The sequence below is a fragment of the Mirounga angustirostris genome, unplaced genomic scaffold, assembly GCF_029215605.1.
Source record: "Mirounga angustirostris isolate CCGP_5_RB_7025 unplaced genomic scaffold, mMirAng1.0.hap1 SCAF_6, whole genome shotgun sequence".
NCBI lineage: Eukaryota > Metazoa > Chordata > Mammalia > Carnivora > Phocidae > Mirounga > Mirounga angustirostris.
The window spans coordinates 25,361,240-25,388,110 of record NW_026991714.1 but is presented as its reverse complement, the minus strand read 5'-3'; the positions used below and the strand labels follow the sequence as shown (position 1 = coordinate 25,388,110).

At 45.5% G+C, this 26,871-nt stretch overlaps 1 protein-coding gene across 2 annotated transcripts in view; it reads right to left on the bottom strand.

Annotated features, from left to right (window-relative positions):
• The window catches only part of DSTYK (dual serine/threonine and tyrosine protein kinase), a 49,176-nt gene extending 23,176 nt beyond the window's left edge, over positions 1–26,000 (bottom strand). Inside the window, exons 1-3 of one of the 2 annotated variants that reach the window (XM_064593933.1) lie at positions 25,556–26,000; positions 12,217–12,336; positions 7,512–7,900 (exon numbers count right to left, since the gene is read on the bottom strand). In XM_064593933.1, coding sequence (XP_064450003.1) covers positions 7,512–7,900; positions 12,217–12,336; positions 25,556–25,820 — 774 coding nt within the window. In that variant the 5' untranslated portion in view covers positions 25,821–26,000. The remainder of the gene's footprint in view (positions 1–7,511; positions 7,901–12,216; positions 12,337–25,555) is intronic. The other variant, XM_045876961.2, reaches the window with a different exon arrangement.
• Positions 26,001–26,871: the final 871 nt, after the last annotated feature.

The following is a 26,871-nucleotide window of genomic DNA, read 5'->3' as shown; positions in this document are numbered from 1 at the left end:
AACAAGTACAACGCTCTCTCTCCTCCATTCCCCAGTTAGTTAGCGTGTGCAGGTGGTCTCCCCGCGCCGAAGACCATGCGTGCAGGAGACAGGCAGAAAGAGCTGCCTGCCTGACATCCCGGCAGTGGTACAAACCAGGCTGGAATGTGCTGTGTGATTCTGTGACACTTACAGTGAAGGGATGACTCATCTCTGACAGTTATAAACAAAAAGGGAAGCCAGCACTGTCTCCCAGAGACAGGGAGTGAAAAAAGTCATCAGTAATATAGAGAGGAGGAGCCAGACCCACTGTGGGCCCTATTCTGGTCCCCTGAGAGGGAAGTCTGACCTCGGACGATCTCGTGGAAGGCTATCTGCCTTCCTAGGACCTAGAATGGCGCTTGGCACTTTGTGAGCATCCAACAAATACATGTGGAATGAACGGATGAATAAATGAGGCCTTTACTACCTGCTCAAAACCATTTTCAATAATCATATGTAAAATTTCCTATCTTTCAACCCATATCCCATACATTTAGCTCTGATTTCTGTTTGCCTCTACTCCAAGAATAAAGCAGTGAGTAAGTATTTTGCTCCTAACTCAATCAGGGAAAAAGAATCTCAGGGAATAATGAGAGTACCCCCAAAATTCCCACTGGGAGTCACAGTGAATCCCTAAAGAGGTTTCTCTTGTAGAATGCATTCTGCACAAATCTACAGAATCGACAGAAGTTGGTGTGCTAACCATCAATTTTCTCGGCAAGATCAAGAGAATGAACAGAAAGGAGAGTGTTACTCTGCAAACACCAGAACTGACCTCTTGGGTTTTGACTTTGGTGTAAAATGATATTGTGTTAAATGCCAAGAAATGGCTCAATCACTGAAGATGCCTGACCATTTCCTAAGAACACTGGCTCTTATAGCTCATGGCCCATCCCTGAAACTCAGTTCTGGCCAAGAATGAGTATATTAACTGGTGGTTCAAGCAGAAGACAGCCATGCTCTCAGGTAGGTCACAAAGGTCTTCACTTTCTCTACAGTTCTGAAGCCTCAGGTTCACATCACACCAAAAAGAAGTACACAACTACATAACATAGCTCTGCCCAAGCTCAGCAACAAATCCGGTCTCGACCTCAATCCCTGTCCCCATATCTACCTACCTTTACCGTCCATTCTCCTCCCATGCCATTCTCATGGGGCTGTCCAGAGGTTTTTCCTGTTTGTTTTTACACAGGTTGATTCTTCTTCATTTTTACATGATTCCCAGAAGGATCACTCTTAAACGTTAATTACATATTAAGGAAAATACCTCTGTTCTTCTTACATTGTAGAAAATATCTGGCTGAATACATACTGAATAGCCTCTATGCAATCTACCTTGCAGCTATTCCAACATCCAGTACCCAGAGATCCAGACAAAAGCAGGAATCTGAAGCTTTATTCTCTTGTCCACTTACTACGTTCATCAAAGCAGAGAGACGAAGTAGTAGAATGGAGAAGAGAGAAGGCAGAAGGGAAAACTTTACCTTTTAACTTTATAACTTTAACTTTTGTCTTATTTAGCTTTTAATAACATCTTTCTCTTCTTCCATTACAAAAGAACCTCGAAAATGAATGATGAAGAACTTTGTGTCTAACTGGAGCAGAATAATGACGATAAGTAAGTTGGAACTAGAAGGACTTACACGTTTGACAAAAGGAAGGCGTTCCACCATGGTTGTCAGGGAAGGGATTGGTGACTGAGAGAGGGGGAAATTCTCAAGGACGCTGATTAATACATTCAAAGGGAGGAGGGAACTGGCTCACTCTGTGCCAGACACTGTGCTAAGTCCTCACACACACCCTCTCATTGAGGCCTCACACCAGTCCTAGAAGATATGGATCGCTACCCCCATCTTGCACAAGAGGGAACCAGCCCAGTCACATGGTCAGTGAACTGACAAAGCCAGGATGTAAATCCAGGTCCGCCTGACTACAAAGAGCACACTTTAACAGTTACTGAACATCCACGGTGTGTCAGGAACTGTCTGGGCTGATGTTGGGCAAGTTCTGAAAGATGAATAAAGCATGGACAAGATAACTTTAGGGATCCTGACAATTCTAGTGTTCCAGGTTAAAAAGTATATCCTATGAAGGAAAGGCTCTGCCATGAACAAACTTGCAGGACTGGTTGAGATACCATGAAAGAAGTCAAAAAGAGAACATTTTTAAAAGCCCCAATAACAGAGTTTCTGCCTGGTGACAGTACTTTCAACCCCTGAGTCTCTGAATTGCCTATCCCCACCATCCTCGACTCCAGGTGAAACACACACAGATCTTTGACACAGTGAAAACAGGGAAGCCTCTGGGTGTAAGAAAGGGGGCTGGGTGGCTCAGTCAGTTGAGTGTCTGTCTTCGGCTTGGTCATGATTCCAGGGTCCTGGGATCGAGCCCCACATCGGGCTCCCTGCTCGGTGGGAAGCTTGCTTTTCCCTCTTCTCCTGCTTGTGCTCTCTCTCCCTCTCTCTCTGACAAATAAATAAAATCTTAAAAAAAAAAAAAAAAGAGGTAGATGGGACTCTAGAAAAGAGACAAAAGAGGAAGATTAAGACTATAATCTTTGCCAGATTTTCTCCCCAAGAGCTATCCTTGGAAGGCCACAAATGAATCCCTGGTGGTGAACTGAGAAAACAGCCTCAGATTCAAGCTGTTCTTTTTACTTTTATTTTAGTGAGCATAGGGATTAAAAAAAAAAACTTGCCTCTAAACCACCCACATCCTCAATAGGTAAATTAACCTGCAGTAGGTATTTGCAGGTTTCTTGGCCAAGAGCAACACATGCAGATATGCAGGATGCTTACGTTCCACTACACCTGTTAGTGTGTTAGGGGAGAGGCAAGAGAGATGTTAAATATGAAGGGTACAGGCTCGCTGCCTAGAAAGAATTTATATTTTCGCATTTGCCTGGACTTCTGATACCCTTTTTTAACATAACACTTGAGTTCCCCTTTCTCTTTGCCCCATAAAATCGTGGTTTCTTTACTGTAATTTTATCTCCAGAGTGCCATTCTCCATCTTATACATGTTATCCCAACTTTGGGTCTTTTTCCTTAGAATGGCCATTTTTGACCCAATTCCATATACTATCTCCCCCAACGGTTATCTTTTTGCCCCAGGACCTTCACCCAGCCTTCTTTCCGTTTTGTTACGAATCAACTGTTATCTTTCAATCTAGAGACATTCAAGATAAGATATGGTATCTAAGGAAAGCTGAACAACACACAACAGATTTAGTTTTATAAAACACCATCATTTTGGCATTTATGCCAAAAACTAGACAAAAATTGAGAGAAGCTAGTTTTCTAGCAACAAACAGTATTTAGTAAATTTGGGGGCTAAAATTTTGCATAAACTTTTGTTATTTTTAAGTAAAATCCTTTAATGATTTTGGGTTGTGAGAGTATTAACTGCTGAGAAATTAAAAACACCTAGGTCTGTATGACATTAAAAATAGATTATTTCCATCGCTAGCTATTGCCTGAGACCGACTACTCCAACTGGTTAGAGTTAAAAATAAAGTTTATTTGCAAGTCATCAAATCTTTCCTAGAAACATTATAGTCTACCTCAGTTCCCCGAAAGATACCCCATCAGACACCATCCTGAGCCAATGACTGTCCGCATGCGGCAGTCTGGCCGTCAGGTGACACGTACGTTTGTCCAAAGGGTGGAGATAAACAGGCTGGCAGAAGAACCGAAAGCTCTGTCAGCGCCACCATGAGTGAGACACCAGCCAGGCTGCAGGAGTCCCACCTCGGACTGCGAGAGTTTAATCCTCTTGGCTCCTTGCTACTCCTTTTCTCATAGGTGTTCACAGGAAAAATACACACACACACACACACACACACACACACCCCAGACTGAGGCAACTCCAAAGCAGACGGCTGTGTTCCATGGGACTAGTGAGAGGAGGTGGTGGTATGCGTGCCACACAAAGGGGGAGGATAGAGAAGGGGAGGCATGTGCGTGGAGACAGACATGGTGAAATGTGTTGCCAATGGGAAAATGACTGTTTTAACAATAACAGAGGTTACGGAAACTAACAACTTGATGTTGTTCCTCTGCTGTTGAATTATGAACTGAGAATTTCAGGGGACCCAGAGCTAAAAAGCTGGGAATACCAAGCACTGTGGGTCCATGTGGGTCAGCCTATTCTGGAACACACTGAAACTGGCTAATTTATGAGGACTTTAAAGCACTGTATTAGAAGAATGACCATTGTATAAGAGGGTAGGGGAAACTGCTTTGAGAATCTGACAGCTGAAAATGAACAACTCATTTCCCCTAATTCAGTCTTGGTTTCCTTGAGCCAAGTTTTCCTTTCTTTACCAGCCCCTTTGCAAATCAAATGGAAGGGCTGTTTGGAACTAACTCACTGGTCCTAAATATAACTGGAGCTAAACAAAAAGATCTTTTTCACCAGCACACAAATCTTCAAGGTAGCTGGGAAGCACCCCCAGCAGTGAGCTCCCGAAACCAAGGCCACAAACGCAATGAGGACAGGAGCCTGACTGTGGTGGCTGAGCAGGGCCTGAGCTCCACAAGGGCTCCTAAGGACCTCTGAGGAATGGCATCAAGGGGTTCCAAACCTAGAACCGCTGGGGTCCGTTGTTATTTCTACATCAAAACCACTGGAGAATAAAGCAGATCCGGAGAAACACTGGCTAAGGAAGCCTCACAAACCACATGAAACAGAACGCAAGAGGCTAGAGAATTCCTCAGGACAAGAGAGTATTCCTCAAGAAAGAAAGTACGTATTTCAGCTGTGCAGAGGGAAAGCTGATTTGGTACCTCAACTTCCCAACCAAGTAGCCCCCTCACCTGTTACCTCAGTGGAGTGCTCAGCCCACGTCGGGAGCAGCCAGACGAGCTCTCCCCAGTGAGGGTGCACCCGGGGGACGGCTCTCACTTTCCTGCCTGGCACTTGCTCGAACTGCCTCAATTCATGCAACAGAAGTAAATGAGCATTAAAAATTAAAGCCAATAAAATGAAAGGGACCCAGAGAAATCAATCCAGTCACGAGCCTCTCCTGCACATGGCTCTGTTCACAGTCCAAGATTGTTTTTAAAAGGCAAGAACAGGAAGAATCACCACCCGACCAATAGCAGTCAGACCAGCTATTTAACAGTGTTTTTTAAGCTGCAGGTCAGAGTGTAGCAGCTCACAGCATCAATTTAGTGGGTTGCTACCATCAGTTTTAAAAAATGCAATCAAATAGAAAAGAGAAGACAATAGTGTGTTTTACAAAAAGTAAAAGTACTGTTTCATGAAATGTTATTTCTATGTGTGTAGGGACGCTTGGGTGGCTCAGTCGGTTGGGCATCTGTCTTTGGCTCAGGTCATGATCCCAGGATCCTGGGATTGAGTCCTGCGTCAGGCTCTCTGCTCAGCGGGGAGTCTGCTTCTCCCTGTACCCCTCCCCTCTGCTTGTGTTTTCTCTCTCTCTCTCTCAAATAAATAAATAAAATCTTTAAAAAAAATGTATATGTGTATATATGTACTAGGTCCTGATACAAAATGTTATTCCTTACAGTGAAATTCTTTATATATATGTGTATATGTATATATATATATATATGTATATGTATATACACATGTTTTATTTAAAAGAAAGGGCAGGATGGGGCGCCTGGGTGGCTCAGTCGGTTAAGCGGCTGCTTTCGGCTCAGGTCATGGTCCTGGGGTCCTGGGATCAAGCCCCACGTCGGGCTTCCAGCTCCGCGGGAAGCCTGCTTCTCCCTCTCCCTCTGCCTGCTTGTGCTCTCTCTCTGTGTCAAATAAATAAATAAAATATTTAAAAAAAAAAAAAGAAAGGGCAGGACGTTCTTTTTTTTTTTAAGATTTTATTTATTTATTTGACAGAGAGAGTGAGAGACAGCAAGAGAGGGAACACAAGCAGGGGGAGTGGGAGAGGGAGAAGCAGACTCCCCGGTGAGCAGGGAGCCCGATGTGGGGCTCAATCCCAGGACCTGAGCCGAAGGCAGACACTTAATGACTGAGCCACCCAGGTGCCCCCATATATATAAATATTTTTAAGTAATCTCTACACCCAATGTGGGGCTCAAAGTCACAACCCCATAATCAAGAGTAGCATGCTCTACCAATTAAGCCAGCCAGATAACCCCAGTGAATGAAATTCTAGAAAAGTCTGAAAGCCACTGAACCCCTGGCACCTGAAGGAACCAGATCGGGCCAGTATATCACAGAAAGATTGTGTGTGGCTCAAATACTTATGAACTGTGAAGAAGTTCACGGGTCAACCAAGCAGCCTCAGTTAATAAACAAGGGTTACTGTCAGAGCTGCTGTCAGAGTTATGCAAGAACCCTCTCAGCATCCTGGACCTAAGGAGTGTGAGCTCTTAGTCTAAAAACAGAGGAAAGCCACCGATGAAACTCTGCTCGGAGAAAATGCTGGCTTGTGTACATAGCCCCTCTAGCATTTATCAAGATAAATCTAGTCTCTGGAAGGAAATGAGATGACCGTTTCTACTTCTAGAGTGTCAGAGGCCATGGCCACAACCAAAGGACTCACTCATTGACTGGGAGATCAGGCCTTTTAGAACAGGGGTAGGTGCAGAGGTTATAAGAAGAAACAAAACTTCCTAGTCCTGCTAAACTAGCCCTTCCTTCCTAGCACAGCTAATCAAGGTGATGGGACTCTCTGTTCTGAGCAGGTCTGCATTCTTTTCATCTTACCCACTCTTGACCCCTGACACAGTCACATTCTTTGCTGATCCCCACTGGGTCTAATCACATAGCCCAGTCCCAGCTTATAGAGCAGGACAGGAAGCCTAGCACCAGAGTTGAGTCCTTCCTAAGTGGAGAAATGAATACCAGATATTCGGTATGATCTCTTGGAAGTCACCGCAAGAGCTGTGCTCTCCCTTAGGAGTTTACTTCAAGAGAGAAGCCAAGAAGATATCCTTCAGGATGACGGGATCCCCATATCTCTTTACACTGAGCCAGACCTGTCCTCCGGTTCTCCAGTTCTTTAGAAAGTAGGAGACATGATCTGTCCCACTTAGTAAATAATGGCTAGGTCTAAGGAAAAACTCACAAAATTCTTTACTCAATCTCAACTCGAGTAAGGGCATTAATGATCCATCATCTTATCATTCCTTTTAGAAAGGGATGGCTGGAGACAATTCTAGCCATGCCTTCCTGTTGAGAAATGAAAAAGGATTTCTGGCCCTGATCATAATTACTCTGTAAAAGCCTGTCGAGATGCAAGCAGCACATTCCTTCTATTGTAGAAAGGGAGATGAGGGGGCAAGGAGATAAGCGAATTGCTCTGGGTCCTGCCACGTGGTAGCAGACTCCGGGATAGGCGCTGCTAGGGCCTTGTGTGTTTTTCAACTTCCTAGGTTATGTGCTCTATCAGCTGATGCTCAGAGCCAAGACTATATGTTGCCAAATCGCTCTGTGAGAAAGCTCAAATACAGGAAAAGCTGGTATATATGTATGCAATTGTTGTATAAATATGAGACTGGTACCTGTAAGAGAGCGTGGTGCATCGTCACCTCCAGTTCGGCTAAAACAGGGGCAGCGTCCTCACCGTCCTCTTGGACCTCCAGGTCCTCCTCAGGGATGGTCTCCCAGTTGCCCTGGTGAGCAACCAGCGTGTGCACTAGTTCGTACTGGCCGGGGAGCGCCAGGCTGAGCCGAGTCTGAGTCCCATAGGTGAAGCGGAGGCGCCGAAGCTTACAGTTCTCCTCATTGCCCAGCCTGGCGGTGGGAAGCACCTGCACCCCCAACAGCAGGTTCAGCAGCTGGCACTTGACATTACAATCCTGGCCAAGGATCAAGATGCAGGGAAGGCAGTCCACAACCTGCTGCAGGTACTTCTCTTCCTTAGGTGGGAAGGCAATGCAGCTCAGCTGGCCTGGTTGGGGAAGGGGAGGGTGGAGGAGAAAGGAGTATAGAGAGACAGTGAGGAGGGGTAGACAGAGACTTTCCCAGAGACCCAGTCAGGATGGCAGGGCCCTAGGGAAGCAATTTCTAGGAAGCTCTTGGTTGGACGAGACACCAGGAAAACATCTCAGCCGGAAAAGGCTCTTCAAAGATCGAACAGGAGTCCCCTTCCTGGCTTGTCCCCAGAGCAGGTGTCTCTACCTAGAAAGGTGGCAGGGACCTGATCCTTCCGCACTCCTTTTGCATGCAGTGCAGGGCCAGCCCAAGGAGTGCACCAGGACTCCACCACAATCTCGAGATCCTTAAATTGGCAGAGCCAGAGAAGACTACACAAACTAGGACATGAATCCAAGGAGAAACTGTACCCGAAGATGTCAAAATGAAAACCTTCATGACAGAAGACCTAATACTTGCACATAGAAGGCCCTTTTAAATGACTCTACCATCTGCAGTTTTAGCTTGTTACTTTCCTCATTTGTGACATATTTTATAACTAAATGTGTGAACTAATCTTTTCTGTGTGTGTGAGGGAGAGCTAATCTTTACATATGCATACATCAAAATAAAATGTTATTCAAGTTTGCCTTAGTTCTAGAATCTTTTCCAGTTCGTCCCTCTGATAGCTGGTGACAGCATCCCAGCTGCCCCGTCCATTCTCATATAACTTCGGGTGCTCGGTGAAGATCAGTAACTCCTGATCAAGTCACATTCCTTCAGTTTACGGAGGACAAGGCATTGAGTAAGACAAAGGGAAGAACTGCCTGTTAGGAGAAAATCCGGGTAAATCTAGGAGGAATGTGATCTATCTCAGAAACATCCACTCAGGACAACCATGCTCATGTAAATGGCAAGCTTCCACAAATACATCAAGTATCATTCAAGAGAGAACAAAAAGCTTCTTAAAGGGGGAGAAACCTCTGCCTGGGAAAAGGAACCAGAAATTCATTGACCTGAACCTCTCAGATTCTGAACGCAATCATTCCCGACCTGCCTGCTCCTGTCTATGATTCAGGCAACCCCTGAGTTTGTTCAGAAAGGCACAGACCCGGGTTTTTAGGCTAGAAGAAGGCTGATCTCTGGGCCAAATACATCTTTATTGAAATTTTGTGTGGCACCAGCTGAAAAGTATTCACTTTATTTTTTTTTAAAGATTTTATTTATTTATTTGACAGACAGAGACACAGAGAGAGAGGGAACACAAGCAGGGGGAGTGGGAGAGGGAGAAGCAGGCTTCCCGCCGAGCAGGGAGCCCGATGCGGGGCTCCATCCCAGAACCCTGATCATGACCTGAGCCAAAGGCAGACGCTTAACAACTGAGCCACCCAGGCGCCCCTGAAAAGTATTCACTTTAGATTTAGTTACTTCACCGTGTGTGAGCTGTTAAGCCATTCGTAAGCTGTTTATTTCGTCCGTGTAAGGGAGGTCTGATTTAAGAGGCTCTTCTGCGGGCGCCTGGGTGGCTCAGTTGGTTAAGTGGCTGCCTTCGGCTCAGGTCATGATCCTGGAGTCCCGGGATCCAGTCCCGCATCGGGCTCCCTGCTCGGCAGGGAGTCTGCTTCTCCCTCTGGCCCTCCTCCCTCTCATGCTCTCTGTCTCTCATTCTCTCTGTCTCAAATAAATAAATAAAATCTTAAAAAAAAAAAAAAAAAGAGGCTCTTCTGCTTCAGCTTCTATCTATCCTGTTACAAATCCTCAAACCCCCTTCCCTTCCACAAACGGCACCACCAAAAGGTTTCAAGAAGGTTTTGCTTTCGCCCAAACCCCTCCGTGCATATCATTAAGCCCTTCCTTCCGTGTTTGTCTGTAAGCCCAACACCTGGCCTGCGTGTGTACATCAGGACACCAAGACAAGGAAATCGACTCTCCTGGGAAAGAGATGGGTTCCTCTGAAAAAGCAAGGAGTGGTAACAGAGTGCCTAACTGTGTGCAAGGTTTACCAAGCCCAAGCGTAACACACCAGACCACTGGTCCAATCTTTGACCCACGATCTAAAAGCAAGGGGACAGGGGTGCCTGGCTGGCTCAGTCGGTACAGCAGGCAGCTCTTGATCTTGGGGTTGTGAGTTCAAACCCCACATTGAGTGTAGAGATTACTTCAAAATAAAATCTTTAAAATAAATAAAAGGAAGGGGACGTAGCCAATTGCTTGTATGTGCACTGAGCAAGTAGCATCGGGCTAGTCCCGAGTCCCTTTGTATCTCGTTCCCAACTCAACAACACTTACCACAGTCTATTCTGGTTATCTGTTTATAATGATCGAAAGCAAGAAGGACCATCAGATTTCTCTCTGTATCCTCAACACCTAACCCAGTGACTGACAATTAGCAAGGACTCAAGTTATGCGCTTGTTTGCTCTGTGTAAGAATCCATTTACTGTGGAGAATTATCTACCGAAAGCTGTAAGTCGCTCCACCAGTACTCAGGAAAGTCCAGGGGCAACCGTCATTCCTAAAAACCTTCATCTCAACGCAGAGGGTGGATGTGGACAACAGAAGAGGACCTCCCCCTTCACCGCGCAGAAATGAACTACAATGGTGTCAGCCTGAGCTGTGAGAAGGATAGATTCACCAGTTGGAATCACTCTCAGCCATACTTTCCATCCCTTCCTCTTTTCCCCGTGCTGCTCAGATGCTCAGATAGGCTCCAGGTGTAAGCCCATGCTGACGGCCTCCATAACTCCTACCACAAAAGTTGACACATGATAAAAAAAGAAACCTAAATGAGCGTGGAAAGTGGGTAACAGAGAACTAAAACCAACTCATCATTTTTCAGGACCAGGGGGCGAGATCACAAAACCTCTGAGACAAAGTGTCAACTATAGGAGAGCCAGTAAAACATGCCGCCTCTGCCAAAACCACAACAGACACACCCCATTAATCATCTGACCCAAACGATCACCCTCCCCTCCATCTCTGTAGTGACAAAAACAGCCACTACAAATAAACCAGCTAGGCACAAACCACCATAGACCAGTGCAATGGGAGAGGGGGCTGTGTTTTGTTTCCACGCACTGTCCTGCCGGGATTCTCCGGGCAACTAGTGGACTGCATAAAATCTTCAATATGAGTGTCGCCATCTGTTTTTCAATATGTCACTATTCAAGTCCTTCACTTCTGCCACTAATCTTGAGCTTTTCCACTGATCTCCGACGTGGGCCTGCCAGATTTGAACAAGGGCACGGACGGGACAGAAACAAAGTCAACACTAGATCCGTTCCCTCCCCACCTCTCCAGTGCAAAGGGTCCAGGGAGGGAAGAGTGCAGCAAGCAAGAGGAAAAGCAGAGGGAGGAGGGCAGATTGTGAATCCCAGGCTCCACTGCTCACTAGCTCTGTGACTTTGGCAATTCACTTGAGTTTCCTCAGCCTTGGATTTCTCATCTGTGAACTCAGGGAAGTGCATGACATCATCGTTAACATCTTTCCAGTTCTAAAATTCCAGGACGCCATCAGGTTTTAACTGGTGCAAGACGAACAGTTGAGGCGGATGAGTGGTTGGGCTGGTTGTTTTTATGTTAAATTATCTGTGAATTTAATCATGCAAGCTCTCCCTGGCCTACTATAACAGCAGATCAAAAAGCTGACTGAACTAGCCAGGGGCTCCAAGGACCTAGAGAGTGCAGTCTCAGCAGCTCTCTAAAGAAGAGATTCCAAACTGTGGCCTGACAGTAGGAGGGAGAAAGAAGACCTGCTTCAGAGCGTGAGCAGCTGCCTCGCTGACAATTTAAGGCCTTCCGAGTTAATCAGGTTTTCTTTTGTAATTAATATAACAGCATCTGCATCTGGGGCTGCCAGAAGGGACCAGCAGGGCTTCTCAGCTGGAGCACAATAACCCTGCCAACACTAGCTGCAGGAAAATGCAACTCAAATTGTCTTAAGTGCAAGCCAAGGCTCTTATTTATTTATTTTTCTGGATGCTTCTTAAATACAGATCATCTTGATTAGGGTTACTTAGTTCTAAACAAAGGTTTCCAACTAGAAGGGGGAGGAGAAAAGCATCTACAGTAGCAACCCATTTTGTTTATTTGTTTTCCATCACAAAGAGGAGCAAAATATACCACCCCAAAATAAGCCTCTTTGGCATGCTATTTTAAGCTAGTTATTTTTAAATAACAGCAGACACAGGTGAAGCTCTACAAACTGAGCACAAGTTACCCTTTTATAAGAAACACTGACACTTACAGAGGTACAAGGGAAATCTCCATTTGCAAGGGTGTCTCCCTCTCTGTACCAGGAAGGGAAAGATGAGTCTAAATCTCTAGAAACCCTTATCTTAATGCATAACATTTACCTTTGTTCACAGTGCTCCTCCTGGTAACCTCCCATAACTGACTCCCCATCCCCAACAACTTTGTCTCTAGCTGGAGATGATGTTTAAGGTGGTGGCATGGACCCTTTTGGAGAGTTCTTCCTGGAGGAAAAACACGCATATAGGAGGTATACACATTATTAAACTTGTTTGTTTTTCTCCCGTTAATGTGTCTTTTTATCACAGGAGTGTCTTGGCCAAGAACCTAGAAGGGCAAAGGAAAAAGTTATTTTCCTCCCCACAGTTACATTTACTAAGCTCTTTCTAAGTACATCTCTTTATTTGCCTCATCTCATTTAATGCTCACAATTCTATCAGACAAGGACTATTATTATCCCCATTTACAGATGAGGAACCAGCAGCCTGAGAAACAAAACAAAACAGAGCCCATGTTTCTCCATTTATCGAAGCAGATAAGAGATGGAACACAGGACAGTGCAGGAGCTAGACCTAGGTCTCAGGAGGCCAGCTCAATACCTGGTGGTAAATAGGGCCAGTGAAGAGCCGCAGAATGTGTCATCCGAAAGGGTATTTTGAGCTCAAGGGACTTGACACACAGCACCATAAGAAGGGCATTCTGACCTCCTCCCCTTTTTCTTCCTGAAAGCAGGAGATAAAACCCCCATCTGAATGATGAACTCCCTATACCAGAAGTAAAGCAACATTCTTACCACCAGAGACCTGGAGTCGAGGCCAAGAAAAATCAGTACAAATAAGCCTTGTTACACTAACCCTTATCTTCCTAGTCGCTTTTCCATCAGGAACTGCCCTAGCCCCTCTATCTTGTCACATTTTCATAACTTACTTCTCTTTGTCCAATTCAGTATATAAATGTTCAGCTCTGCTTCTGTGGGTCTTCATCTCTCGTGGCGACTCCATGTACATGTAAAACGTAATAAAATGTGTATGCTTTTCTCTTGTGTACCCGCTTACATCAGTTTAATTCTTAGGCCCGGCTGGAGACTCCAGAAGGACAGAAGAGAAATTTTTCCTCCCCTGCACCCACTACCACATTTTTCCCAATTTGGAGCCAAAAACAATTTGGTGATTGCAGGACCCCAATTTATTATTTTTTTTTAAGATTTATTTATTTATTTGAGAGAGCTCAAGCAGAGGGAGGGGGAAAGAATCCTCAGGTGGGCTCCATACCCCAGGAACCCAATTTAAAGCAGACTGACAGAGTCTCTATGAAAACTCTGTCAAAAACTCTCTCAAAATCATGAGGAATAAATAAAGCCTGGGGGAAAAAAACACATTAGTACCACTAGCTGGTGCACATTTTTAAAGAGAGTTGTTATTCTGCCCAAGATCTCTAGAGTCCCTTTCTAAAAGAAAAGGTTTCGGGGGGTGGGGGGGCCTGGGTGGCTCAATCAGTTGAGCATCCAACTCTTGATTTTGGCTCAGATCATGATCTCAGGATTGTGGGATCAAGCCCCATGTTGGGCTCCATGCTCAGCACAGGGTCTGCCTGAGATTCTCCCTCTCCCCTGCCCCTCCCCCCACCCTCACATGCACACTCTAAAATAATAAATAAATCTTTAAAAAAAAAACAAAAATAAATTTTCAGAGAAATTTTTCATGCTCCTCTTATCAGCTTGTATTATCCTTTGCATTTGAGGTTAAGACTATTACAAAAAAGGGCGCCTGGGTGGCTCAGTTGGTTAAGCGACTGCCTTCGGCTCAGGTCATGATCCTGGAGTCCCTGGATCGAGTCCCGCATCGAGCTCCCTGCTCGGCAGGGAGTCTGCTTCTCCCTCTGACCCTCCCGACCCTCCCCCCTCTCATGTGCTCTCTCTCAAATAAATAAACAAAATCTTTAAAAAAAAAAAAAGACTATTACAAAAAGGAAGAATTGGAGGGAAGAAATGCTAATGACCTTTTATGTCTCTAGTGACCCATTAGGATACTTTATTTAAATTGTTTCTGGAGTAATGGCAATGGATCTATGTCAATGCACACTCCTTGCCTGTTTTCCATTTCCATCACTAATACACACTGGAGAGGTGAGTGAAGTCCAGGGCATGGCCAAGGTAGGGAAGGCACGATATGGAGTAGGTGAACGGAGGTGAACAGGACTCTACCGTGGCGTTCTCATACTATTAAAACTCACACAGTTGGTGGGGCTTCATAGTCAATTCAGGTCCTGATAGTTACTACTGCAAGCCTGTTCCTGGCACCCGAGGACTTCCCACTACTGGGTCCAGTTTGTTTACCTCGCTTTTAACAGTGAACTTGTAGTCCTCTCTGAAAGTGAGTGACATGCACAGGATTTTATGGGAGGATTTAATAATTCGCTCAAGTAATCAGTGACACAAATATGCATTTCCACAAATAAGCAGTGAGACATTTTTCTTATGAACTACATGTGCCAAGAGTAGAGAAAAAGACAAACTCCTAAGTTGAGAAATGAATGTCATACGGTTTTTCTACTACCGTAGAAAATTTTTCTACTGAGGTACAAAATCCCAGGAGCTGAGAGAAAGAATTCTTCCATGAAACATTTATTTATCATTCTCAAACAAGCTCTGACCATCAGCTCAATTTAAAGGCTTCTGAATTACAGGGGAGACATTAGGAGCCCGGGAGAATTTAAGGAAAACATATGCCCAGGTAGTCTGGTTTTCAGAATCCTTAGGACCAAGTAGGACAAGTACACTGTGGTGGAACGGAATGGTTTTGGAGATTAGAGATTGAAATGCTCTCAAGTAGCCAAAGCTCTTGTCAAAAGCTGAAAAGTCGAGCTGGCAGAAACGTCAGTAACTTATCCTACCTGGAGGTCATGTTAAGGTCTCTATGATTTTTTTAAGAAGACGACTGTACTGGCACCTGGAAGAGGGAGATGGCCGGCCCTGGAAGCTTCTACACCATGGGAGCCCTGAAATGCAGAGCCCAAACTCAGCAGCCTGCTGACAAGCTCCCTTCCAGGCAAAACTGCTGCTGAGGCTGGTGGCGCTGCGGAGGGAACAGAAAGGCAGTGGGCAGCTGTAGCTTATGGGATGCAGAGATGGAAGCGGCTCCCCGAGGAACCCAATCCCGAGCTCCAGAGATGGCTTAGCTTCTGTCCCTTGGGAGCCTCTTACACTGAATAACCATTAAGAATGACTCCATGATGGGAATGGGTCAAAAGGACAGAGGAACCAGCTCAAGGGGGGGGGGTGTCACTGACCAAATCAGGGACAATGAGGCATAAAAATGTTCTTAAATAATAATAAGGGATTATAATCCATTGAAAAAACTGAATAAACTGCTAAGCAAAAAAAGGAAAAGGAAAACTCTTCCTTACCATGGAATACCAACTAAGAAATACAGAAGGATGATAGATACGAAAATCCCACTGAGCCAGGTGGGAGTTGTGAATGGGTGCTGAGGTCTAGCGGAGGGAGGTGTTTTCAGGAACAGGATTCTCAGCAAAATCTTAGAACACCTCCCACTAAAGACTAATCAACTGCAAAGGGAAAAAATGGTGACTTTAAAGTGGAGAGACCTAGACGACGGCAACACAACCAGTGATAAAGCTTAACATCTCCAGGGATGGGGGTGATTGGCATCAAGTACCCCTGATGTGATGCACATTCCATCATTTCCGTGCCTCGTCTTGCTAAAAGCTCAGGACCGAGTCTAGTCGTGAGAAAACAACAGGCAGATCCAGGTTGAGGGTCATCCTATGGAATATAAAGCCTACCCTTTAAACCTGTCCAAGATCTAAATGCCAAGGAGAGGCCGAGGACCTGTTACACATTCAGGGAGTCCGCAGACACATGACAGCTAACGCAACACGTGTTGCTGGGCAGGATCGTGGATCAGAAAGAAAAAGAGCCATTCTTGGGACAGTTGGCAAAATGTGAGGGGGGTCCATGCACTGGACGGTGGCACCGTGTCACTGTTCATGCCCTGACTTGGGGAGTTGCGCACTGGTATGTAGAAGCACGTCCTTGCTGGGGACGATGGCTCACTGGAGTGTTTAGAGGAGAGATGACCACCTATCAACAGTCTGCTTTCAAAAGGTTCAGAGAAACAGTCGATATAATAGAGGCAGAGAGAGAGAGATTTAGAGCACGCCCACGAACACCAGCAAGTGCAAAAGCAATAAAATGTTAACAACTGGGGAATCTGCGGGAGGTGGGTAGAGAAGTTCTTTATACTGTTCTGGCAACATTTATGTAAATTTGAAATTATTTCAAAGTAATTTTTTTTTTTTTTTTTTTTAATGAGCCAGAAGGATACCCAGCAAAGTGTATCCAGTTCTGGATCTCACAGGAAAAGAGATGGAGAGAGAATTTTACTTGACAAAAAACCCAACAGGTAAAAAACACATCGAATACAGTCACAACAGAACTGAAATAGGAACTGTTTCCTCACTGTCCCTCCTTTTGCCCAGCATATCACCTCCTCTCTCCTCCACCTTCCTGTGATAGTAGTGTACCGTGGGCGGCTCAGAGTCTGCAGAGTTCAAGGCACTCATCTAAGTAGACAGTTCAGGAGCAGGCTTAGAATCCAAATCCTCAAGGCTAAACGGCACACACAAACATGCTCCGGGACAGGAGCTGCTAAAAATTACCTGTAACCACCCAGTGCATTGAACGAGAAGCCACCAGAAGCTGCATGACTTTGCATCGCTTGCAGAAGTCCCTTCTGATTACTTAGCAGTAGGGAACACCTCTCCACCTCTTCATACCATGTAACTACTTGTATCCCACGGTTACAAAGTACGTTTCCAAGTTGGGGCAGCAGAACTCCTCCATTTCTCTCCATGGAATAAGAGGTTGCAGAGCAGGCCACTCACTCACTCAGGAAAAACTGAAACAGGCTCCCCCAGTGGGGTCTTGTCCGCCAGAAGAGTAAGAACGCCTTTTCTCCTACTGGCTATTTTCCCCCTACATTGCCCCTTGCACCTACATATCTCCATAATATTAAAAGTTAAGGCTAGGGGCACCTGGGTGATTCAGTGGGTAAGTGTCTGGCTCTTGGTTTCGGCTCAGGTCATGATCTCAGCAGTGTGGGATCGAGCCCCCCCATAGGGCTTCACGCTCAGCAGGGAGATTCTCTCCCTCTCCCTCTGTCCCTCCCCCCGGCTCTTTCTTGCGCTCTCTCTCTCTAAAATAAATAAATAAATCTTTTTAAAAATGGGGGGGCGTCTGGGTGGCTCAATCAGTTAAACCTTCGACTCGGTTTCTGCTCAGATCATGATCTCAGAGGGGGATTGAGCCCCATTCCGGCTCTGCACTCAACAGGGAGTCTGCTTAGGATTCTCTTTCTCTCTCAAATAAATAAATAAATCTTTAAAAAGTTAAGGCTATATATAGTATGTTGTACACAATATTCTTAAAAAATACACTCCATATGGGCTGAGACACTGTCCCTCTAATTAAATAGTGAGCTTTTATTCAAATTAGTCTTGAATCTAGCTGCATTTATGACAGGGCCTTAGTCTTTGCTCTGGAAAGTCTGGCTTGATTAAAAAAAAAAAATCCTGGGAAATGTAATTTTCTCCCCATTACACCAACTGGAAAGGGTAAAAACCACTAAGCTATAAAATATGTCCAGCATAAATCAGGCACTAAAGTTCTTAATCTGATGAAGCTAAAGTTGGACTTTTTTTTTTAACATCTGAATAAAGACAAGGGATAAAAGCATTTTTTTTTTAAGTGTGAGTTTTGTGTGTGTTCTTTTTTTTTAATCAAAGGCTTTTATGAGTACATAACCTATCATCATTCTTCGGGATAGTTTTGAGGCATTATTCATTAGACAAGTGAAAAGCAAAACAATCCTCAAGTCCTACTTCCCATCTTCCTGCCCAGAGAACACCACCCCAGGGAACGGAAGCACATTACAAAGCCCAACTCCAAAGAGAGCTGTGGTCAAAAAGCTCCCACAGCCGCATGGCCCAAGGCTGGGGAGTAGTCCAAACCATTCACACTGCCTGCTAAAGAAGACAGAAAGCACTGCATGTGATGGGCACTTCAACCAGGGGCCGCAGGCGACACAAGGAGTCCCCATGCTCTGGCCAACTTTGCTTCAGAGAGTTTTGGTTTGGACTTTGGAAGAGTATCTTATCTAAGGGGACTTTCTCAGAGAGGCTGGCTGACAGCTCTGAGCAAGGGGCACCTATCTCCACCACAGCTACATCTGTTCTTCGTTAAGGTGTCAGATTCCAGGATCCTCATTTGGCAAAGAATTGAATCCATCTTCAAGCATGGGGTGGCCTAGACTTAGACTGGAAATCCTACAGGGGACTCCAGACCAACCTTTGAGAGTCAAGAAATAAAGACTGCATCTTCCACGTGGACTCACTCTCTATACCCTCGCTATGAATACCACCACCAGACTCCCTGCACTGTGTAAGAAGCAGAACCCTTCATCCCTAGAGGTGAACTATTTTCCTACAAGAAGTAAGGAGCAAACCCACCTTAGGTCTTAATACTGTTAGGGAGAAAACCACATGCACCCACACACCTCATATTCTTCATGCTGGCTTCCCTCTGAGTAAGCTCTGAGAGAAGATAGGAAGATGAAAGCCACTCTAACAACAATTTTTGTGAATGCATTCTGCTTTTGAGCCATACAAACAAGACAAACACAATCACTCCATCAAAGACAGACTGGGCCTAATTTTCCTGAACTCTGTCAGAAAGTTAGTAAAGCATCTCAACTCCTCTTTCTGTCAATGTCATTTAATGTCATTTAATCTTACAACTTCCCATATGACTTTTCCCATGCCCTCAAAGACAGGTAAGGGTTAAGGAGATAACCAATTTGTAGACAATCCTCTAGAGGGAACATGACGAAACACTAATCCTTCTTTCCATAACATCAACTTGTAATAATATCAGCTAGTGGGACAGTGGTTCACCATTGTGTATCCTGTGCCCACTACTGAATCAGGCATTAATAAAGATTTGTTGAGTGAATGAATATTAAGGATTTATTTCCTTTACCACGGTGATGCTCCGCCATACTGGGATTGCATGCAACTCATTCTTTGGGGCATGAAAATCATTGGGTATCAGCACAGAATGCAACCCAGCCTAATCAGTCATCTCTCAAATGCATCATTGTTCTTTTTTAGGGGTCCAGCTAGTAAAATGTGGGCAAATTTACAAAAATCCCTATCTTTTATGGGGGAGGAAATGTCCTTCTGAAGTGGAAAAAAACATCATTCCAGTATCTACCAGCCATGGAAATAATTTAACAGGTATTTATATATTTTTTAAAGATTTTATTTATTTGACAGAGACACAGCGAGAGAGGGAACACAAGCAGGGGGAGTGGGAGCCCGATGTGGGGCTCGATCCCAGGACCCTGGGATCATGACCTCAGCCGAAGGCAGACGCTTAACGAATGAGCCACCCAGGCGCCCCTAACGGGTATTTTATTTGCCTACTATGTATAAAGCACTATGGCTGGCATTGCAGGGGATACAAAGATGAATAAAACACAGCCTTTACCCTTAAGGGTTCACAGTCTAGTAAGCGGGATAAAACAAATACATCCATAGCAATCATACAAACAAAACAACATATATACAAAAGCATGTTCTGTATGTCCAGAACCTACAGGAATTGAGCAAAAGGTACAAGGTGAAATTCATATTTCCCTTTACTTCAACAACGTATTTCTTGAGGTTTTATTTTCAAAAGACTGTTTTTGAGAAGTACATTTAATGCAGGAAGTGAGATGGAGAAGAGAAGCATAGAGAAATAAAAGGAGGTGCTGGGAAAGCAGACAGAGCAAAACAAAATTTACAAACCAGAATGGATTTTTGTTTAAATCGTGCTTTCCTTAAAAACCACTTCCAAGGCTGAAGAACTAAACGTATTGAAACCAGTGATGACATTTCAGACTAAACTACACACACGGCAAATCTTAAAGGTAATTACGTCTTTTCTTTTAAAGGCAGGCAAAATTATCCAAGCCTTTTCATAGTGGGCTGCCCTGTGCCATGGGAAACAGATTATCCCAGGAAGGGAGAGTCTGTAAAAGTAAAGGTGCAAAGAGCCATTGTGTTTGGGGATGGGAAGGTGGGGGCTTCCTCCCAGGCTCCTCCCAGGGTATGGGAGGTAGCAAAATCAGCAAAGAGGGGCCGGGTGCCCTAAATGTCGGGGACTAGAAACGAATATGAGGCTAGAGTAGGTAGTGTCATATACTCCATTCAATCAGATAAAGTCTCCCGCTGGAGTCAATTATGGCTCCATAGCTGGGCTATGACTCATCTGTAACAAAATCTCTCCATTGCCAGGGTGCATTTGATATTCTCATGGCCAGGTCAGAAAACAAGGAAGGAATCACAGAAACAGAATTGGACTGGGGAGTTTAGAGACATGGGGCTGAATCTGGCTCCAGCTCAAAACTGTTCTGTCCCACATTCCATCTTTCTGCTCCTCTTATTCTTCCCCCAACCCACCATGCTCCAACCTCCTAATCTAGTGCTCACCAAACTACATACGTACACACACTCAAACAGCCACATCTATTTAGCACTAACTATACGCCTGCGCTAAGTGCTTTAAAGTAGATCATCTCTAAATGTCACAACAACTTTGGGAGACAGACATTACCATTCCCATCTTATGTATGTATGTATTTAGATACAATTCACCCTTTTAAAGTGTATAATTCAGTCTTTTTTAGCATATTCACAAAGCTGTGCACCCATCACCACAATCTAGTTCCGGAACATTTTCACTCTCCCAAAAGAAATCCCACATCCATTAGCAGTCACTCCGCATTTTCCTCTCTCCTCATTCGCTGGCAATCACTAACATACCTACTATCTTTATGAATTCGTCTATTCTGGGCATTTCACACAGATGGAATCATACGATATACAGCATTTCATACCACTACCATTTCACATAGGAAGAAGCCAAGACTCAACGAGGTTGAGCAACTTGCCCAAGTCACACAGTGAAGGAGAGGCTGAACTACAACAGGAAACCCAGGTCTGATTCCAATGCTTGTGCTTGCTTTTCAACCACCATCACTGCTTCCATACAGGAAGAAAATTGAGAGAGAAGGCAAAAGTTTTCGATATGCCTGGGGTAATAAAAGTCATAGGTAAGAACCACAATTACAGCACCATCCCTGCAGAGGTTATACCGAAGAGCCAAAACAGATCAGGGCAAACTACTCTCTAGAAAGCACACCTGTCCCAGTCTCTGGCTGTTTCACCCCACAACCCGACTTCCCACCGCGCAGCTGGGTAAGAAGGCAGCCCCATGAAACCAGGCTGTAAACAACCTCCTTTCTCCCCAATTTTCTGTCTCTTCCCCAGATGTCACTCTGCCACTTAATTACCTATACCGATTTCCGTCTAAGGAGTCCAAGAAAAATGTCTATTTCAAATAAGTGCACTAGTGCTTTTCCTCTTCTTTTAAATTCTGGCAACCAGTTTATACTAGGTGTGAAAAAAAGAAGGCAAAGAATGTTGGAGAAACTAAGCTGTTTGCCAACCAAAGGCAAAAAGCTATAAAAACCTAAGAATTGTAACTCCCATAAAATGCCTATAATCTAGCCATACCTTAGCTCTCTGCCATTTTTCTGCTTTAGGTGCTGCCTACGTATATGGTTGAAGTCAGACTGTCCCTTTCTAGAGGACTGACTTCAGGTCTTCCTAGTCCTTTTCATCCCTCCTCCAACAGAAACAAATAATAGGTGCACTGCAATGATGATAATTATAATTCTTTTTTCTTTCTTAGGAGAAAAGTACAGAAGGGAAAGACTGATTCCCACTAGCCTAAGGCAAAGGCCAAGGTCTTTATTTGACTCTTTGTCCCCTATACCAGATACTCAAATGTTTACTGAATAACTATGGAATAATATGACCTACCTATAATACCTACACAGCACGGTAACAGGCACTATTCTAAACATACACATTACCATATATTAACTCCCAACAACCCTAAGGGCAAGCACTACTGTTGGAATCCCCGGTTCCAGATGAGGAAACTGGCTCAGCACAGTTGTGATGTGCCCAAGGTTATCCAGATAGTAAGGAGTGGAAACAGGATTGAAGGAAGGCAGCACAGAGGAGAGCACTGAGGAGAGCATTCCAACTCATTCTAATGTCTTCAAACGTTCAGGATATGTTACAACAGCTAAGAACTCTGTTGGATCACAAAACAAGAAAAATACTTTTCCCTCTGCTACTTTGTAACACTCCATTCTGACTTTTTTCAAAGAAGTTTTCAAAGTCTTTTTCTCATTACTTCTGAAGCTGGAAAATAAACTCATCCCCTGGAGTTTGGTGAAAAGAAGGTCAATGATTTGGGCAGCAGAGGAGGAATGGAATTAAAGAAATTTCACTTGTAACTCAGTTTACTTTGTACGGGCCAGGCACAGGTACTTTTTTAGCTCCTAAAACATCATGTATGTTATATACTCTCTAAACTGACTCCAATGAATACAAAACTGTCAAAATTAAGAAGAAAGCACTATTCTGGGGTCCTTACTATCTCCTTTGTGGTTAAAAGTGATATAATAAAAATCTGGGGTTAATCGATGATCTTCAGTTGCTCAAATACTATACTACATCCAACCTAGAAGCACACTTCCACTCTGAAATGATTAAAACCTTCTAGAGGGGGCGCCTGGGTGGCTCAGTCAGTTAAGCGTCTGCCTTCGGCTCAGGTCATGATCCCAGTCTGGGATCGAGTCCCATGGCGTCCCATGGCGTCCCATGGCAGGCTCCTTGCTCAGTGGGAAGTCTGCTTGTCCCTCAAACGCTCCCCCCACTTGTGCGAGCTCTCTCTCTCTCTCTCTCTCTCGAATGAATAAATAAAATCTTAAAAAAAAAAAAAACACAAAACTTCTAGAGGTTTGTTAGGTTAGGAATTGACTGTTCCTTTCATTCATATGTGGAACTGAAGAAACAAAAGAAATGGGCAAAGAAAAAAAAAGGGACAAACAAAACAGAACTTGTGGTTGCCAGAGGGGAGGTGGGTAGGGGTTGGATGAAGTAGATAAAGGGAATAAAAAAATTTTTTTGAGTGTTCCTTCTCTTTTTTTTTTTTTTTAAGATTTTATTTATTTATTTATTTGAGAGAGAGAGAATGAGAGAGAGCACACGAGGGGGGGAGGGTCAGAGGGAGAAGCAGACTCCCTGCTGAGCAGGGAGCCCGATGCGGGACTCGATCCAGGGACTCCAGGATCATGACCTGAGCCGAAGGCAGTCGCTTAACCAACTGAGCCACCCAGGTGCCCGAGTGTTCCTTCTCTTAATATTCCGAGTTCCTATTCAGAAACCAACATTCACAAAAGAAAGTTGAGACAGTCTCTGAGTGAACTTGACCTTGCACAGATAGCCTGTAAAAGGAGAAAACAAGAGCTAGTTGTCTTTTAAGGAGTGGTTTCTACTTTCTAACACAGTTACCTAAACAGCTGGAAAAATGGCATTCCCAAAATATAAATAGTAAGTGCCACCTCACTAATCTTCCCTGATATCAACTCATTTTCACCTCTAAGGACAAAACTCTCCATACTGAAAGGAATGGAAGCATTTTATGGAACAAAATCAAATTGTTCGCAGTCCAGTCATCTGCACCCTACCCTGGTTTTTATTTCAGATGGACAAACTCCAGAGGGTGAAGAGAATTAGTTAAATACAATACGCAAAGATTAGTTCATGATGCAGTCAACTAGAAAAGCCAATGAGGCAAAATACAAAGGGTACATTTGTCTTTCTTAACTTGGCTTTTAAAGAATAAAAACAAGAGCATGTCAAAGTGCCTTGAAAAGCTCCATCTCTGTGATTTTTTTTTTCAGTAGTGATTCTAAAATAAATAGTTGTTATAAAGTAACAGCAATAGAGAACTCTTTGAGGTAAGCTATAAGAAAAACTTGTGAGCAGGGAAGCTGCTAGAAAGCACTGCTGGGGGGAGAGGGTGAAAGTACACATTCTGAGGATCATCTCTGAAAACATTAGTCCTTCTTGCCAGTTCTCCGACAGCCTCTGTAGGTAGGTCCATTTTCAGAACAGCAAATCTCTGGGCACAAGTCAAAACCACAACTCCAAAAAAGCTATCATGCCTTTCCTCCCATGTTTATTACACCCAGGCCAACTAAATGGAATAGTATCATTTAAGATCTTATCAGAATCTTACTATCTTACTTTGGTCACCATTTCTGGAGTCTCAGACAAATTTAGGATATCAAACATGCAACTCTGGAAATGCAGGACCCAACACACAAACTCTGAAGAGTTCAACAATTCATTCTGTCCTGAGCCTCCTATTCAAATGTGCTATGAGCAACTAATTTGTGCTTCCCAAACTCTGTTTGTAGACCACTTCCAACAGAATCCCCTGGGGCATTTCATGTTTAGATTCTCAGGATCCACCCATGAGACCTACTCTATATGTGGGGTAGAGCATGAGATAGATTTTTAGTTAAACTTAAGTTTGAGAATCACTAAATTAAACCCACTGACTTATTTGCTATGTTGGCCCCCGGGTACTTGTCCACATGGGACGCCAGTCCCTTCTCCCTTCCAATCTATTTCCTAATTAGACGCAGTACTTAACAAACCCTCCGGTTCCCCACCAAGAGCATTTGAAAATGAAGCGAGAAATTAGGAAAGATTAAAGCCCCTGCACGATTTTAAGTGCTTTAGGGACTCTAGCACATCCCAGGGAGAATCAGGGCAAGAAGTCTCAGCACCAGCACCAGCACCAGCACCACCCCCACCCCACCACCCCCACCACCAAAAAACCCGATCCCTTCCTCTCTAACTTCCTCACCATAAGCACGAGCAACCTTCCAGGCAACTCCCTGGCACCTATCAGACAGATATTTGCTTCAGCGACCCCAGCCCCATTTAGAATACATTCCTGCTTCTTCACAGAGTTGCCTCGCGACTGGTGCAAAAACATTGCACAAAATCACACACGCGCGCACAACACACACAATGCACTCCAGTTCCCCGGCCTCCTCGGGCTCCAGAGGCCCCCTGCCTGCTGCTCTTCCTCTGCCTGTCCACTCCTCCATCCCTAAGCGGGTCTCCGACTACAGCGGCCCACTCCCCACTCATAGCCACCCTCCCCGCTCCTCGGGGGACCCCGGCCCCTGCGCACGGCCCGCTGGCCCGGGGCCCCGGAGCCCGCTCCCGGAGTTCGGGCGGCCCTGGGCGCCCCTCGCCCGCCCCCGCCCCGAGGGATGCCCGCCCACGGCCTCGCCGGTCCGACCCGCCCAGCCCCCGCGGCCCCGCCACGCCGCCCTTCTCCCACTTTCCGCCCCTTCCCGGCTTGTTTTGCAGGGACAGGGGTGCGGTCCGCCCTCCAGCTGGCCCCTCCAGCCGCGTCTCCGCCGCCGCTGCCCTCCTTACCCGCCTGCAGCCCGGGCTCGGCGACGTCGCCGGCAGGGCCGCGCTCGGCCCCGCCGCCGCCCGTGGGGGAGGAGGGACAACTGTGGCTGTGGGAGCACTTGATGTCGCGGAAGAACTTCTGGGTTTCGCGCAGGTTCTGCCGCAGCCGGCCCAGGTAGCGGCGGTAGCGGCCGAAGCCCCGGCACAGCTCGCGGATCATTCCGCCGCCGCCCGGGCCGGGACCCGAGACGGGCTCGCTCCCCCACGGCACCCCGTCGCCCTCCATCTCCTCAGCCTGCTCTGTCCGGGCGGCTCGGTCCCCGGGCCGTGGCCCCGCTTCCCTCCTCCCCGCCCCCCTCCCCACCCCAGTGCTTCGGGGAGGAGGATTCCGCCTCCTGACGCCCCCGCCTGCAGTCGGCCGGGCTTCCAACCTCCGTCACCGCCGTTGAAAATAAACCAACCCGCAGTGCGCTGCCAACGGAACCTTTGTCTCCACTCTCCGGGAGAGTGAGGGAAGGATCACTGGAACGCGCCGTCCCTCTGCGGCGTCTCCTGGGACTTGTAGTCCGGGCCAGGCGGGCTCCGAAACCTGGAGACGGTGGATGGGACTGATTCCCCATTGAACCTCGCCGGTTCTTGTGCTCACCCGCTCTGCTCGTTTCAAAACGTGTTCCCGCCCCCTGCATGGAGACGAGAGAGAGGAGGCTGCAGAATCCGGCGTCAGCAAAAGTGGGGTGTCTTACTGAAATCAAAGCAAAAGATTTCAATAGCAAAGAGAAGGAAGGAAACAAGACTGAGGCCAGCAATATCTCCACGGCTACCCTACCCTAAATGGTTCTCACTTTCCCGGTACAGTAGATACTGGGAAATCTGCTGAAAATTCCCTAGAAATAGGGAAACCGCTCCTGTTTGTATTGCGTCCTCTTCTTCTGACTTCCTTCTCCAGGTGTGGAAAAGGGGGATGTGAAAAGGTCGTTAAAGAGCTTTAAGGTGAAGTTCGTTGGTTTCTGGAAGTCAAGAGACTGGGCTGGGTAAGGGGAAGTTGAGGTTTGCAGCGTTTCAAACTAGTTCTGATTATCTTAACTTGGCTTCTGCTAATATAGACTTTTATTGACAAAGACGGCCACGGAGCCCTGGACACAATTGCGGAGGAGACAAAACTTAACAACCACCCCCTTTTTCGCCTGCTGCTTTCTTTTCTCTTCTTCAGACACAGTGCTCTCCTGTCTTTCTTGCTCTCCATCTTTCATCCAGGCGAGACCTCTGCTCCAACAGGCTGGATGGTGTAGTTCAACTGGTTTTAAGAAGAGACTTGGGTTTGAGCCTGAATTCCTCCA